Raw genomic sequence first — 18,251 nt, forward strand, 5'->3', positions numbered from 1 at the left:
AATGTTTTTTTAAACGGCACGCTCGTTTCCCATGATTACTTTTTTTTTCATCTTTCAAATATTGGTTGTAGAAAGTGGCTGTGTAGCACTAGTACAGCATTTTAATTTTTCTGCCAATCAGACATCTGTCAAAAACAACAACGATGTCAAGTCAAATTGTCAAATTGCGGGCCTATGGGAACGTACGGTGAAGATGTTAATGAAATTAATTCACTTGTGTTTAAATTGTAGCTGTTAATAAATGTGTGGTTAAATAAAGCAGATTTGTTAAATCAAAGAATCCAAAGGGCTTAAAATATGGAGGAAAAATATATTTTATCTCTTGATATTGGGACAACTACTATTCGATCCTTTATTTATAATAGTAGAGCCGAAATTGTTGATAAAGCTATTACTGAGGCGAGTAAAAATATTATATTAATATTTATTGCCTGTTTTTGTAATTTTCTTGACTTGTTTGTTAACTTTTTATTTAAAAATATCTTGTTAAACTATTATATACTTTTGTTTGTATTTTAGGTGGTACTGCATTATCCTAGTAACGGTTTTGTAGAGATAGATCCTGATGAATTATGGCAAACAATTGTAGAAGTTGTTCAGAAATCTTTAAAGAGTGAGTATCACTGGGTATTTTTTTTAAATGTATATATGTCATAATTATTTAGTGTATGGACTCTTGGGATTCTCAAGTCATAACAACATGATTGAATTTATTAACGTCGCCCGTATGTATTAATCAGATGACTGTATCCTTCCAATTCCCAACATAATTAATTTAATTAAACATAATAATTATTTTGCTTTCGAAGTTAAGATAAAAAATTAAAGTTATTATTAATAATTTTATCTAAAACATTATTATAGGTGGACATTGAAAATTTATCAATGTTATTATTATTTTATCGTTAATAAGAAATAAATGTGTCAGGATCGTAGCATGTCGAAGGTTGTTGTCGCAGCCTACCCTAATTGGAGAAGGACTTGAAGTGGATGAATGTATGTAATTATTTATTAACTTTTAACAGATGCAAGTTTGTCACCGGGACAGGTAACGGGCATGGGCATATCAACTCAGAGAAGCACATTTATTACTTGGTCACGTAAAACAGGCAAGCCATTCCATCGGTTTATAACATGGAAAGATATGCGGGCTGACAAGTTGGTTAAACAGTGGAACGATTCTTATACTTGGAAGGTAACTAGTTTTATTTAAAAGTTCATGCTTTTTGAAAGAGATTGAATGAAAAAACTTAAGAACTGAATTTATAATAAAAAAGATCATTGCTAGTATTGAGGTTTATAATTAATTTTCACTAAAATTTTATAGAGTAACTGATTGAGTGAAATAATTTTATGCTGTGTGTTTTTATAACTGCGACAGTATGTGCAAATCTGAAACCAGAGGAGATATCAAAGGAAAATCAGCATCAAAAAAATTTGGCAATTTTATTCATTTTGTAGAATAACATTTTATTAAGTTTGATCAACTTCTGCTGTCCCAATTTTTTAGTTCCAATACAGTGAAATGATCCTTACATAAAACTGAGTTGATTAACACTATAAAAACAATTTTTTTTTTTTTTCATTTTTATGGACAATGACACTTGACCAAAAAATTGTCTATACTAAGGTTTTCATAAAAAAAAATCTAATGGTTCATAAGTCAGTTTTCCCCTATTTCCTATAGTTTTGGATTTGCCCATACTGTCGCATTTAAAAACCAAACTGTATAATGATTGTATTTTAAAATTCTAGGAATATATGTGAGAGTGTATAAGTAAGGGTGTATCAAAAAAGTTTTTACATGTTTCCATATTGGATATTGAAACTTAAAGTGCTTTTTACATTTATCTGATATAAAAGCATGCATGCATGAGGGCATGCATTTTCTATGTAAATAAATACTATCTGATATTTTATATAGAAAATTGGCTATATATAATATTTTTATTTATTTAAATTTTATTACACACAAAACAGTACAAATGGTGGCTTAGGATTACTGTCGTCTTATTGAAAGTGCTATGACGTTGATTTTGAGTGGACCCAATAAAAGACATTCTCATGACATAGCAGGCATGTAACTAAATACATTATCACTCGCACTATCACAGTACAATTAAATAAAATGTGTATATGTTAGAGTTGCAATAAATACTCGGCTACTATTCGGCAATTCGGCTTGTTTTTTGCTATTCGGCTGAATAACGAATACATCAAACCAGGAGGAAGAAAGTAGAAAAAACACATTTAAGTATCATATAACTTTTATTAATGCTGAATATACATTGTACTTAAGGTCAAAAAAGCCTAATTTTTCGCTGTATTTAAAAGATCAAAGTAAATAGAACATCAGTAAGTTATATTACTAAAATATTAAAAAAACGTAATAAATCAGAAACTACCTACTTGTTATGTAGTTTAGTCATGACTGAATAAACGCTAACAAAAACAAATTACTTATAATTTGCAAACCAAAATATTTTTTTTAATTAATCAAACTTAAGCGAAATAAACTACTACTATAATTGTTATATCATAAATATAAATTATAAACTTGAAAATTGAATTACCTTTGTGCAACATTATTACCTAATAATAACTGCAGTTAATAAGTGGTGTTTCTCTGCCAATTTTCGTATTTACGTTAATCAGAACGAATAGTTTGACCGAATATTTAGTATTCGACCTGAGGCCTAGTTGATTATTTGCTGCAACATTATATATTTAATTTCAAGAAATTGTAAAATAATAGTAAAAAATTTGAGGCCAGTTAAATAAACAACTCTTAATGAATTAACAACTAACAAAGTACAAAACATCCCCAATACATCTACATTGCACATGCAGCTACATTTTTGACAGTTTCAAATTATTGAACAAATTAAATAATTTTACATTACTGGTGAAAGTATTGAGATAATGAGTACATAATTAGTATACAGTTAATTGAACTACAATAAGGTAATTTTCAAACAAACAACCAATTGACAATTGAACTCGAAGTTAAAATTTAAATAGATATAAATTGTTTAGCTATTGATACAAAGAATTTGCTTGATTGATATAATTAAGTAAGTAGGTAATTATAACCTTAAATTATATTTATAGAGTATATTTTTGTTTAGTTTTCAAACATACCTTGTCTTAGGCCCAATTCACATGCCAAGCATTAGACACACGTCACATTTGAACATCTATGCTACTTTTGAATAAAATTCGTGTAGTTGTAAGCTGTGGTAGCCTAATGGTTTGATCATACATACATAGGCCGATGAGGCGAATCCGGGCTCGGATGTCCCAGTTTCTCGGAATTTATGTGCGAAATTTACTTTAAAATTCATTATGAGCTTTTTGATGAAGGAAAACATCGTGATGTACTCCACAAAGGTTCCACAATCTACGGAAAACGTGTGAAGTCCCCAACCTGCATTGGGCCAACGTGGTGGACTATGGCCTAAACCCTCCTCTGAGACTCCTCTCACGAGTCTCCTTGTGCCTGGTGTAGAGTCGTAAGCGCGCGTTAGCAAAACGTACGTTGAGCGCGCGTCTAACGCTTGCCATGTGTACCGGCCCTTATGAAATTATCTTTCTTACATTGTCAAATTAGTTTCGTATTTATCTATACATGCCAAGGATAAAGATATTTGAGGTTTTAATCAACAATTATTTATTTTGAATGAAAATTTTTAATACAATTTATCAGTGTAACTCAGGCATTGCGGGTTCTGAATTGCATTAGATTTTTGTTTCAAACACAAAAGATATCTACACAATCATGTCCGTTTATGTTTAGATCTTCTAGTGGCACCATCAGAAGATGATTTTTCATAATCATAACATTTTTATTAATGAAACCGATCTTAAAAGATTGTGGAACTCTATTTGCCAAGTTTTATTGAAATCGGTTCGTTAATTTGCCTTTGGAGGTGGAAGAAAATATCTTTGCATAACATAAATGCACAAATAACTCTCCTCCTCCTTTTTTTGAAGTCGGTTAAAAATTCAAAATTATTTTTAAAACATACTACTAATTCAATAATTAATACCAATTGTTTGTGATTGTTCATTTACTACAGATATTTATAAGACCTTGACATTCAATTAAACTTTGTTTAAGAAGGGACATAATTCATCACAGCAAGTTTTTATAGTTGAATGTAAATTATATGTATATTTCTTGATATTTTTTCTAGAAGTTTCGCTCAATTTGAAACACGCAAGTCATTAAAATTTACATACACGAACTTATGCATAACTATGTATGACGAACCGTGATCGAGTGGTTGGCTCACCGGTTTTCAAAGTGTGCTATTTCTGTGGTACCGGGTTCGATCCCCGATAGGGTCAATGTAGACAATTAACTTTCTACATTGTCTCGGTTCTGAGTGTTTGTGATACCGTTGTTGTTTCCGATTTTCATAACACACATCTATCCTCCTTGTCATAACTAACACATGTGCATTTCGGTAACTTAATGATATTGGCACCTAAAACGTGTCATTATTTTGCTTAACAATAAAACTGAAACTATATAAAGTATTAAAAAACCGATTAGAGTGGGTTGTAGATTTTTTTATGATACCAAGTGATTGTACGAAGAAGTCGTGCGCCTGATGGTACCTAAGCGACACTCTTGTCCATAACACTTGCCATGCCACTCAGAGCTTTAAATGACAAAGATCTGAGACATAAGTTCAAAACCGGAACGCAGTAATGCTCACATTACTGCTTGGCGGCAGAAAGAGGTAAGGTGGCAATACTACCCTGGATGAACGTTTTCAAAACGCACGCTACTGCTGCTAAAATAAAAAATATCGTATATCATAAAAATTTAGATATTGTTTCTTGATCCAGACATGTTCAAAACTTAATTTCGCTAAAAATGTCGGACGGCAAAATTGCTTTAGGTACTTACTTTGCGATCAGAGTCAAGAGATCAGATTATTTATGAATATGGTGACTGATGTGTTAAAAAAGTAAATACATAAAAGAGCAACAACAAGTATGCAAGCAATTTACGAGGTCTTGCAATAAATATAGATTATTTATTTTACAGCTGATTAGGGCGGGTGCCTATGTATTATACTTGATGTCGGGTAGTAGAAGGTTCCGCGCTGGCAGCGTATTAAAATTCATGAACACGCAGGTAATTTATTTTTTATTTATTCAGGCATATTAAGAATTTTAAATGTTGTTGTTGAAATGTTTTTTTTTAATTTATTAAGGCTTTGGCAAAGCCATCAGCCTAAACATGAAGTTTAATTATGTTTCTGTAAATATGGCCGCCACAAAGAGGATAGGCAAATTGAGGCGGCGTGCTTGGATTGACTCGGGATTCCTTAAAACGGGCCGATATGGGTATTTTAGTTCGAGATTCGTATAATTTCGCGGTATAATTTTCGATTAAGGTACAATAGCACTATCCTATTCCACTTTAAACTAGATTTCACAAAATAATTGAAAGTCAAAATAAAAACGACACTTTTCCCTCCAAAAGGTCCAGAGCGAATCACTGTCATGTTTTTATCAAAAAGAATATGATGTTTTTGATTACCGTATGTCATTTGTTATGTTCTATTTCCGAAACAGTAATTGGATTTGCACAAAGGAGATTTATGTTGATGACGCATTTTTGAACAACTTTTAAAAAAATATAAGACACATTAAGTATTAAGAGTGTCTTTTGACGTACTTAAGTTTAGTGATCATTAGTGTTTATAAATTTAAATTTTAAAACTGCTTATAATGTTTCCTAAATTAGATGGTGATAAGCAATAATATATCAGCCGACATGATCATGTTTTGCGAAAATGGCACCCAAATGATTTTTTGTTCAAAAATCAAAAAATAAGGAAAAAATCCTTAGGTACAGTCAAGAGCACGTCAAGCTTGACACTTTGTACTTTGGATCGTTCATATAGTAAGCGGCATAGAGTTGGATTTAAATCTTAAGTGTCAAGCTTGACGTGATCTTGACCTTGTACTAATTTCACAAAATTATGACCACGTTGATTGACACGTTACTGTTCATCAGCATCCAATTATCTCAAGCTCTCGCGACGTAAAAAAATTGATTTGTTTTTCGCTCTTAATAATACTTATTTCATAATATTCCATAATGATGCAGGTACATCATACCTAAGCAACATTGCTTTAATCTCTGTTTGAAAATAATCTGATACGTTCGTAAAATTATTCCATACCATTGTAACAAAAGTTAACGAAAATGGTTTTTGTTAAAGACGACGCTAAGATTGAGTTGGGCCATGCAAAACATAGCGGCCTTGAAAGAGGCGGCAAAAAACAACGACGCCATGTTTGGAACTTTGGACACTTGGTTGCTGTACAAATTAACAGGTAAGGATTTTTCGGAAACTTTACTGTCCAGGATTTATTTATTTGGCAAACCAACAGAATTACACAATTATATGATTATTTGGCAAACCAACAGAATTACACAATTTGATATATTTCCAAAACGACATTGGTAAAGCCTTTAAGTCTATTGACATAAAAGATACTGCTGACCTTGATTGTCTTTCAGTCAGATTAATAATTAGTTCTATAGTTGATTGTAATGCGCCTTACTTAGCATGTGTCTTTAATAAATGTGTTGACGATTATGTGTTTCCCGACCTCATGAAGCAAAATTATTCCACTTTTCGAATCTGGTAATATGTCAGACCCCACCAATTTTAGACCTATTTCAATACTACCTATTCTCAGTAAAATATTTGAATAAATGATTCTAAATCCGATGTGTGCACATTTTTAAAGTAATAACTTAATGTCTCCTAAACAATTTGGTTTCACTCGGGGTCGCTCTACAACTGATGCTGGTGTTGGGTTGATAAAACATATATTTGATGTATGGAAAAACTCACACGATGCTATTGGTGTATTCTGTGACCTTTTCAAGGCTTTTGATTGTGTGCACCATGTCACTCTGGTCAGGAAACTTCGCCATTATGGTGTGCCGGGTAGTGACCTCGTCCTTCATAAATCGTCTTTGAGTGCTAGGGTACAGATGGTCGATGTCAATTGTACGAGATCATCAGGGTCTGCAATTAGCATGGGTGTCCCTCAAGGTTCAATTCTAGGCCCATTTTTGTTTTTAGTTTATATTAATTACTTATCTAGGCCTCATGGATGGTATAAAACATGAGATAGTATTATTTGCTGACGATACTTCCTTATTATTTAAAGTTAAAAGGCACCAATGTTCCTACGACGATGTGAACAATGCTATATCTAAAGTAGTTGATTGGTTTGCTGATAATAACCTGCTCCTTGCTGTTGCTCCCAATGTTACAGAGACAAACATTGTAGTTAAAAACGAAAAATGGAACCTTGTGGATACAATTGTATTTCTAGGTATAACGTTAGATGCTAAATTGCAGTGGGGGTGCACATATAAGTAAGTTATCAAAACGGCTCAGCTTTGCAGTGTACGCGATTAAAAAAATACGGAAACTTTCAGACATCGAAACCGCTAGATTGGTTTACTTCAGCTACTTTCACACTCTAATGACATACGGCATTTTGCTTTGGGGTAATGCCGCCGATATCAATAGAATTTTTTGCAATTTACAATCTGGGCCCCAGAGTATCTTTGAGAGATAAGTTTAAGGAAATTAACATTCTTACACTAGCGTCACATTTATAAAAATGTAATTTATATTAAGAGGAAAAGTATAATAATAATATAATAACGCACACACTCAATATTGCCCCGCACTAGAGAAACCCTGTGTCGCGGGTGCCATGGACATACACATAGACAACCACAAATTACACCCAAACTCACGAGAGAAATAATTGTAGGCCATACAACTATTTCTCCCGGCCCGGAAATCTAACCTGGGACCTCTGCGTGGCAGTCCGGCATGGTAACTGTTCGGCCACGGCGGCAGTTAAGGAGAAGTAATTTGTTTATGAAAAATTGTGACAGACATAACATTCATATGAGGAATAAAAATAAACTAGCTGTAAGATAGTCGTTTTCACAAAATCACAAATTCATTTAAGGGGCAATGTATATGCTTCTATAACAAGATTCCAGTTGATATATAAAATTTGCCATTCACGAGGTTTAAATCTATAGTGAAACAAAAACTTTATACTAAAGTTTATTATACAACTTCTGCGTACTTGGATGACAAAAATCCGTGGTAGTAACCCGTTTAGCTCATGGAGGTAGTCTCGATCTCTGATGTTTGAAAACAAAACAAAAAAATGTATTGTAAATGTTGAATGTGTACAAATGTTATTTACAAAGAGCAACCCCTAGAGTTTCTTGCTCATTCTTCTCAGGGGAATCTGCCTTACGAATGAGCGGTAAATTTTAACCAATGTGACGATTTCAAGTGTAATAATGCTTTCCTATGAAATAAAGATTACTTTGATTTTTGATTTTGTGGTAATATCAAAAATTCTGTATGATGTTTGGTTTACAATCAAACGGCTAATATTTCAATTAAACAAATTAACGTAATAAAAATGGGGTATTTGACAAGTATCGAACATTAAATGCTTTTCGTAGCATTAAAAAAACATAAATAGATGGTTAAACGTGGAAACAGTACATACAATTTGTTGAAAATAAATTGGTTACAAAGAAAATCTAGGCGTTCCGAAATTAAATATAATAAACGGCGTTACTTGTTTGTGACGTCAATGACCTTTAGAGCGGCGGGCGCTATACGAGCTACACGATTATTATTTATTATTTTTTTGCTAAAATAAGTGGTATTCCCCCACCACTGACTTTAACCATTAATATACATATTTTTTGTTAGTAGAGATATCGAAAAACGAAGTACAATGCCATGCATGCGAGTTGATTGATTTTTTTTTATTCCTAGTCACCTTATCACATTTAAAAACGTCGTCACTGTACGATTATCAACATAATTATCACAATTTTATGTTAATAATGCGGAAATGTAAAAATCTTACGCAAATCTATTAAGATGTGAGCACGTGATCAAAATATTAATTTTCTTGTACTACATTATATTTAAATGGGTATTTATAGCAACAGATATGGAGTAGTAAACAATGTGTGCGTAGTATTTTTTTGCGTCTTGTACACTAAATATTTTTCTCACAACGATTAAAATATCATAAAGATTGTAGTCGACTCGAGTTGGTTCAATACTCAATACTCAATCTTTATTGCTTTTCCATATGTTTACAAGGTGTTACAAAGTATATAATATAATAGTTCATGTATGGACCCTGTCGGGCACCGTTCAGTCGTTCAGTTCAGTGGTTCAGTTCGTATATGCGTGAAAACGTAACAGGCAGACAGAGTTACTTACGCATTTTTAATAATTAGTTTCAATTATTACAATCCTACGCAAAATGTAACCTGATTTCTGTGGTTATATATTATTATTACAATCGTAGGCAAGTATAGTTCAATAGGTAAATTCTGATAACCTGATTTGTGTGTTTTTAACATGATTATTATTACAATTTCACGTAAAAAGTAATTCAATGAATCAAATCGGAATCGGATTTGATTCCGACTACGCAGTCAAAAATCTCATCCCGCCGTGCCGCGGTATCCTCTAGCGTGCTTTTCAATGCCGCAGAGAGTAGGGATGGGTAATATAGCTTTTTCTGAATATCCTATCGAAACTATGTATCAACATTCGAAATCGGATTTCGAAAATATATTCATGGATACAGCGCGTGCGCGCTGCATTGATACATTGCCGTTACTGACATTCGGAACCAGATTTCGAAACTATTTATTATTGTATTATAGCCCTCGTGCGCCCTGACATGATACGTTGCCGTTTGATTAAATCGCATCGTTCACCATTGTCACAAACTAACTCGCCTAGTATCGAGAAATCACGTACGTATCTCCTCGGCGATCGCTCAGCTTGAATCGGTATCGCTTTACAAGGGCGATGCGGGGATCACCCCGTATACTGATATCAATCAGTATACAGTTTCGAAGACGCACAAAAACGGTTTCACGTTGATATCCACTCAGTGAATAACCAATACGAAGTAATATCGGTATATAGTTTGGAAAATATACGATCTCGTGTTGGTATCCACTCGGTAATCGCTCGGCTTGATTCGGCATTGCTATAAAATACGCGGAGCAATTTCGATGCTAACCTATCACAAAGTCGAAAATTTTTTTGTCCGAAATGACGTTTGTTCGAATTTTCATTACACCGAAAACCGTATTATAACGAAACAGTTGTTCCTTCAGGATATATTGAATGTATATCGCAAAGACACGATTAGGTTCAGTTAGATTAGGTTAAGTTAGGTTTAAAAGTAAAAAAACGTTTTCCTCTCAAAATTACTTTGGAGGTTATGAAATTTCGACCAAACGTTATTTCTGGAAAAGGTAATCTCGGACTAGTGACAGGTAACCAATTTCGGTATATACTTTCTAAGATACACGATATCGGATATTCGATATTGCCACAATATACGGATTCAATTCAACTATATACGATTTGTAACGCCCATCCATAGCAGAGAGAAATGCGTCGCGATGCTCCGAAGTCGGTGTCAGAGCATTGAAATATAAGTATGCCTTATTTCATTTGAAATTAGATAAATTTAATGTCCGCTTGTTCTCGTCCGCTGGCCTTTACAGACCTTTTTATCTCAAACCAATATTGTCAATAGTGTTAGTTTATATATTTATTTATTATTGTGTTTAGATTAGAGTTTCAACGAGTATTCGGTTACTATTCTGTTTTTTGCTATTCGCCCGAATGCCAAATAAGAAAAAACCCATAAAATTATCATGTAATTTTTATTAGCGCTGAACACACAATATAACTTCTAGCTTTATTTAAAATATGAAAGGAAATAAATGTAACACAAAATTATTTTTCTAAGAAATAAAAAAGGTAACATGTCCAATGAAAACTAAAAATACTTTTACATGACAAATAAACGTTATGAAATACAATCAAAGACGTAATTATTTAAATACTAAAATAAAATTAACTTTTTGGAAGTTAATCTAATTAAAGTGAAATGAACAATGACTTTCTTAATTAATTCAAGATTTTTTTTAAATTTTAGTCACTTGTGTTGTTGTTTCATTCATTAGTCTTAGGCTATTCGGCCATACTACATATTCGGTGATACACACTAACAGTTAGTTGCAAGATTAGTTTAGATAAATATTTTTTATTAAAGTTTTATGTGCCTTTGAATAATTGTTTTGCTGTTTAAATCGTAATGTAATTCCAGGTAATCACACTTATCGTTCGATCTCAAACTATAAAATTCCTTGTACCCTAAGTAACAAAATTAATTTCGTTACTCAGTACACACAGACTAGAACTAATCTTGAAAAGTTATTTTTTAAACTGAATCTTGAAACGTTCGTAGTGCTAACCACCACATCATAGTACGCTTTGTAGTAATTTTAAGATCTTTGTTATTGCACTGGGCCAAGTTTAAGTAGCAGTAGAGCTTTTTGTGAAAGAGTTCGTCCAAGGTAGTACTGCCACCTTATCTATTACTGCCGCCAAGCAGTAATGTCAGCGTTACTGTGTTCCGAAGTGTGAAGGGTAAGGGTGCTGATGGAATTTCTACACTTGGGACTTGTCAACTTACGTCTCAGGGTGACGGGCGCAGTGCCAGTGCCCCTCACATCTTTGCGGCTTAAAGCTCTGAGTGGCATTGCAACTGTTATGGACAGGCGTGTAGCTTACCATCAGGCGCACGACTTGTTCGTGCCGTCACTTGATAAAAAAAATCCACAATAGTAATGAGAGCAAAAGTGTAGTAAGTAGATTAAACATAAGTATCATTTTAGCATATCGTCAACGCATTACGATGATCTCTTTTTTTTGGTCTTTTGTCACACAGGAATAAGTAAAATGTTGAAAAGGGTCCCAAACGTTGGCTTGTTTCAAAAAAGCAAATTTAGATTTAGAAGAAATGCGATTCAGAAGAAATAGTTTCGTTTCCAATATGTTTAACAACCGCGAAATCCTAAGAATTCGATAATAACTGAGATTATATTGCTCGTGTTCATTGACCTTATGCTCGTGTTCTACTAATTACTTCAATAAAATGAAATGTACTAGATCATTCCGCGAGAGTCGTAATTGTTTCGATTGCTCGGCTGCATCAGGTTCGTTGCGGTTTGGCCACGTTGTGATCTTACGAAGTAATTAAAATTTCTAAAATTAAATTAATTCAATTTAAATAGAAAACTACCGTGAGATTCAGACGTATTAACTATATTAATTAGATGGTAATTTCAGGTTAGTTTTCTCTATCTAATTTTGGTGGCAATTTTTATTATTCAAGTATTCGAGTAAATTATCGTGAAATATTGAATAATATTTCAGGTTACTACACTCGAATATTAAATAATACTTCATGATTGTGTTCTACAATGTTTAAATAATAAAAATATCTTCAATAATAAAATTAACTTCCAAAAAAAATTTAAAAATTACCACAGATTGGTTCGAAACAAGTCGAACAAAAATCGTGAGTTCTCCGTTAGTTTAGTTAATATATAATGATGATTATATTCAATAGCGATTATTTTTTATTGTACATTACTTTTAAATAATTTATAAAATTCCGTAATGTGATACGTTGCGTCGTGTCCAGACTGTCAATAATATCAAGGTACAATATGAGTGACAACTCGTCATTCAACAGTAATTATTACTTGTGCCCTTTGTACACAGAGTACTTGGTACTTGGTGCAACGGGCTGGTATCCGCAACTCGACGACAAAGCGCCTATTTTGCGTGTACACAGAGTAATAGTGTCGGGTTATTTTGCATGCATTACCCGCGCAGAACTATTTTAGATTAAAATTTTTAGTTTTTAAGTTTTTTTTTATTATATTCGGGTTAACAACACTACACACAGTCAGATTACAATACAAGAAATATACAAATAGGGTGAAACTAATTGTAAAAGCAGCATATTACTAACATCATAAACAACAGCTTTTGTTCCATGACTTTTTTACCAAAAATAAAGTTTTAGGTTTTTGTTGTACTCTATAACACTTTTTAGATGTGTATTTTTAGCTTGATGTCATTCTTAAAAATAATTTTGGTCATGGGTGCTTTCTTTTGCTACCGCATAGAGTTATCGCCATTTAGAGCGATCTATTTAATTAATTTTATTTTCGTACGAAACTAAAATCTGGTGAATTACTAAATGGAACAAAATTTATTGTTTATGATATTAGTAATAATAGACCTGCGTGGTTGTTAATATTTTACAAATAAATTATTACATCATAATTTTCACCCCTCATGGAAAAATGGTATAAGTGGAGTTACGTCAAAAACGTTTATTGCTCCATTAGATACAGAAAAATATAACCCACTTCCTGTCCAATTCTTGTAACTCTATCTACAATATTAGTCGATGTAATTACAGGGATTGGAGATGATGTGTTATATTTTTTGTATCTTCTTCTTCTTCTTATTTAAGAGCTAGGCTCTTGTCGGTGGAGTAATCGCCAATTATTTTTATATCTAATGGAGCAATAAACATTTTTGTCGTAACCCCACCTATGCCATTCTTCCATGAGGGGTGCGATATATAATGTTATTAATGCTAGTAATTATACCTCAAATAAGAAAAAGACCTATTTGTATGTAATGGTAACTCTGCCCGTCTATTGCATTTTTATACTCCCTATCCTAAACCCTAAAAAATATTTGTATTGAGTTTACTTTAGTTAGTACTTGTTATAAGGAATAGAGACCATTTTTTCCCTTTCTTGATACAGCTATGCTCAATAAATTACAGATCATAAAATCCATATGACGGACGTATCTTCGGCCTCGGCAACGGGATTTTTCGACCCGTTCACGATGCAATGGGCCGGTTGGGCCATGGCTCTCTTTCACATACAATTGAGCTCGCTGCCTGCAGTAGTCGACACCGCTGGATCACATTTTACAAGTACATCACCTAAGATTTGGGGACATGCTATACCTATTGTCAGTTGTGTAAGTATTTTAAATATTTGATGCACAATGCATGGCGAAAAAAATCTTGGTTTCACGTACAAAAATGCTCAGTCGATCGGACATTTGGTATTCGTGAATTTTTAATAATTTTGTGGCTTACATTATTTGTTTTAAGTAACAGTACTAACCGAAACAGGGTCGCGCCTTTTTCTTACACTCTATTATTATGTAATACACCATAAACAATAATCAACACGGAATTTCTAGAAGAACGCTTTTAACTGACAGTAGTCAGTCAAAACCCTGTTTTTGTTGTAATGTTTTTTGAACATGACTCAGTTGTGAAGAAGTAATTTTAAAATAATACAATAGACCTATATAATAATACACATTAATTGTAATCCGGTATGTAATTCCAAACCTGTAAACACGTATATCTTTTCAAAAGATAACTTTTCGCCTGTTCTCTCTCTTCCATCTTTTCTTCCTTTTTTTTTCGATAATCTTACCTGTAACTTTTAGCGTTGCCATTTTTTTTTTATTGATTATGCCCAAATCGAATCGGTAACTTATTTTTTTTAACAGACTAGTTATTGCAAGTTGTAATAAGCATTCTAAATTAAATAATTGATTATAGGTATAGCTTTTGTTAACACGCGTATATTTGTTTTTCCAAACAAACCAACGTTTGGATCTCTTTGCAGGATGATTGACAATCGCCCGTTCGTTGTTCATTTCCAACGTTTAGCAATCTTCAAAACCTAACTCGATCTAAACGTAAACTAAAATGTGTACTCTATTCACGCGCGGTATTAGCGATTATCAGCTCGCATTACACGTAATATTTACCTATACTAACGAAGAAGATTATTTCCCAAACGGGGTGTAGAAAATAATCTGCTTCGGATTTGGATGATTGGAGGTTTTTCACGACGGTTCAGGGCACTGTTCATTGGCGAACAACTTCGACGTGAATGGTGATCTTAGCATGTTTGCTATGACATCCACGTCATTGACATCGGAGTTATGACATAGGCATTAATTGTTAACATGTTGGTTAATATTTGACAGTGTTGTTATACGGCTAACATGTTTTCTTATGATTGTGGCGCATAACACGTTGTTTTCTATCTTTATCTTTATTTAAATAAATAGGTACTGATAATGACGGGCCCAAACAACAACTTTAATTTAGGAGCAATTAATTTCAAATCCGGATATTAATTCATAATTTTTATTGTTCTATATTATGTATATTGTGTACATATAATATTAAAAATAACGCACACAATAAAAGTCCCGCACTAGAGAAACCCTATGTCGCGGGTGCCATGGATACATGCTTAGATAACCACATATTACACCCAAACTCACGAGAGAAACAAATTTAGGCCATACAATTATTTCTCCCGGGGCCCGGGAATCGAACCCGGGGCCTCTGTGTGATAGACCAGCATAATAACCGTTCGGCCACGGAGGCAGTTGACATAAAATTATAATTATGATAGAGATATTATTATTTATGTAAGTATGTCATAGTACCGTTATAGTACGCTTTCTGTATTTTGTTTTTCATACGGAGCAAAGGTGAAGAAAGGTGAAGTTCAATGTGTTCATTATACAGGATTATTTGTAAAATACTAACAACCTGGTAGGACTGTACTACTGATATCATGAACAACAACTTTTGTTTCATGGCAGTCGTGACTTTTTACAAAACGTAATAAATTTACCAAAAATAACCCTTTAAGTTTCTGTTGTACTACCTTTTATATAGTATCGTAGTAAGTTCCGTTCCTGCATTTTGCTTTAGACTGGCATTTACGCTTTCTTTTGTCGCCTTACAGAGTTATCGCCTTTTGGAGCGACCTATTAAAAAAAAATATTATTGTACGAAAGTATGTAAAATCTGATGAATTGTTAAAGATCATAGGATTAAAGTTGTTGTTTATGACGTTTGTAATATTATATATAGCCTTGCGAGGAACTACAAATAACCCTATGTAAATAATTATACCTGTTATAAAAAAGTGATAAACTCAACAGTTACTTAGTAACATAAATATAAATTAATAATTTGTTTAGATTATAATGTACATTGTGTTTATGTGTGTATATAAGTTTATGTGCGAGTATGTATGTATATCAGTCTTCTTTTTATCGTATCGATGGCATACACTATAATGCTTGTCGTCCTGGTGAAAGAATTTGTCAAACAACATAAGGAATCAATAATCAACATGTAAGGTGGGCGAACAAATTTTCAGAGCCGTATAACTTGGAATGCGGGGTTAGGCAGGGTGGACTAACATCTCCTAGATTATTCAATTTGTACGTCAATGCACTGATTGGTGAACTCAGCAGCACGCATGTGGGCTGCTTTGTTGACGGAATTTGTTTAAACAACATTAGCTATGCCGATGACATGGTGCTGCTGGCGCCATCGATCAGCGCATTGAGAAAACTAATTGGAGTATGTGAGTCATATGCAATATCCCATGGCTTGTTATATAATGTTAAAAAGTCGGAATTTATGATCTTTGGAGCCGCCGGTAGGAAGAGTCCTACGTGTGCACTTCCTGTACTACTTAATGGTACTCCGTTAAAAAGGGTTAGCCACTTTAAATACTTGGGACACTATGTTACCGACGACTTCCAGGATGACCTGGTATGTATATGTATATCTATGTTAGTCACATTATCATCATTTATGTTTATTTACAATTTAGTTAGTTTAATTAATTTGTGTTAAATTTATTTCCCATAATTAGTCCCACAGACTTTATTTCTTCATCATGGCTAGGGTGGCTGGAAGAGGTATCTTCTAGAAACGGTTACCATGCTGGATTGCCACTCAAAGGACCTGGGTTCGATGCCCGTGCCGGGATAAATATTTGTATGGCCTACATTTATTCCCCTCGCAGCTTTGGGTGTAATTTGCGGCTGTCTACCTATGTGTGTGCGCGATACAGGGTTTCCTTAGTGCGATAAAAAAATGGATGATGATAAGCAATAACGTATCAACCAACATGATCATAGTTTTGCGAAAATGGCACCTAAAGATTTTTTCGTTGCTGTTGTGCTTGTTGTTGTAGGGGTATTAAAGTAGTATGTTACAACAACAGTTCATCATTCCTGAGGTGACAACAGCAAAAGTTTTAATTTTTACAAGTAAATTTTTGAACAAACTGTCAAAAACAACAAAAAATGTGCAAATGCCATTTTCGCAAAACTATGATCTTGTTGGCTGACACGTTATTGTTTACCAGCATGCAATTCACCTTTTTTTAACATAGTTTTTGACATGTGACGAGATTTTTCTTGTGCAATAAAGAATTAAAGAAGAAAGTGCTAGATATAGTAGCTAGATATAATATAGTGTAAATGATAGCTCTCTCAAAGGGCAATAATGTAAATTCAGCCTTACTGGAAGCGGTGGTTCCTACGAGCGAATTCTATTTTAACTGTACTACCATTGTGCTTACTTATAACGAGTATTGGTTATCTTTACACTCTTAAATAAACGTATACGTTGTCAGATGGCCGATCAAACAGCTTCAATGTGGGGCTCATGTTGCTTCGATGTTGGTGATATAAAACTGACAATGGGTACCGGGACCTTCTTCAACATCAACACTGGGACGCTGCCACATGCGAGCATTTCTGGCCTTTATCCCGTCGTCGGATGGAGGCTGGACAAGGAGTTGGTATTTGTCGCTGAGGGGGCCAATAATGATACAGCTTCTATTATCAAATGGGCACAGAATTTAGGTATGTCGATTATTTTATTGTCTTAGGTTTTATCAGTATTACATATGATTAAATTAAATATTATTTGTTGCACGTGTACTTATATTTTGAAAGTAAACATGGAAGCAGCTGTAAGATACCGTTGGTTTATGCTTCATGATAATTTTTTTATAAAAAGAAACCAACTTCAAAACTTCGTCAAATTACATCTTTTTGCCAAATGTTCTTGAAATCGGTTACCGGACAGTGCGCGTAACTGGATTCATCCCCTAGTTTGCAGCCCTTACAGGTGGAATATTTTCGTCAAATTTACATGGGACCAATACTGAGGTACCCTCTTTTCAACAAAATAAGAATCATCGTAATCGGTTCACAAATACCAAAGAGTAATCGTGTAACGTATATTAAAAATGAGAACCTCCTCCTTTTGTGAAGTCGGTTATAAATACGCTTTATGATAATAATATCAGACAAGTACACATACCCATTTTATTTTAATTAAATAATAGGGGTTAAAGTATGAAATTGCCGATTTGTACTGAAAAT

At 33.5% G+C, this 18,251-nt stretch overlaps 1 protein-coding gene across 1 annotated transcript in view; it reads left to right on the forward strand.

The window, feature by feature from the left end:
* The first annotated feature begins 174 nt into the window (after nucleotides 1-174).
* Nucleotides 175-18,251, forward strand: part of LOC113230705 (putative glycerol kinase 5) — a 25,649-nt gene continuing 7,572 nt past the window's right edge. Inside the window, exons 1-7 of the mRNA XM_026464755.1 lie at nucleotides 175-399; nucleotides 520-613; nucleotides 1,026-1,195; nucleotides 5,060-5,149; nucleotides 6,246-6,360; nucleotides 13,792-13,994; nucleotides 17,495-17,726. Of these exons, the coding sequence (XP_026320540.1) occupies nucleotides 298-399; nucleotides 520-613; nucleotides 1,026-1,195; nucleotides 5,060-5,149; nucleotides 6,246-6,360; nucleotides 13,792-13,994; nucleotides 17,495-17,726 (1,006 nt within the window). The 5' untranslated portion in view covers nucleotides 175-297. The remainder of the gene's footprint in view (nucleotides 400-519; nucleotides 614-1,025; nucleotides 1,196-5,059; nucleotides 5,150-6,245; nucleotides 6,361-13,791; nucleotides 13,995-17,494; nucleotides 17,727-18,251) is intronic.

This window comes from Hyposmocoma kahamanoa, unplaced genomic scaffold (assembly GCF_003589595.1).
Source record: "Hyposmocoma kahamanoa isolate Upper Pololo Valley unplaced genomic scaffold, ASM358959v1 64, whole genome shotgun sequence".
Classification (NCBI taxonomy): Eukaryota; Metazoa; Arthropoda; class Insecta; order Lepidoptera; family Cosmopterigidae; genus Hyposmocoma; species Hyposmocoma kahamanoa.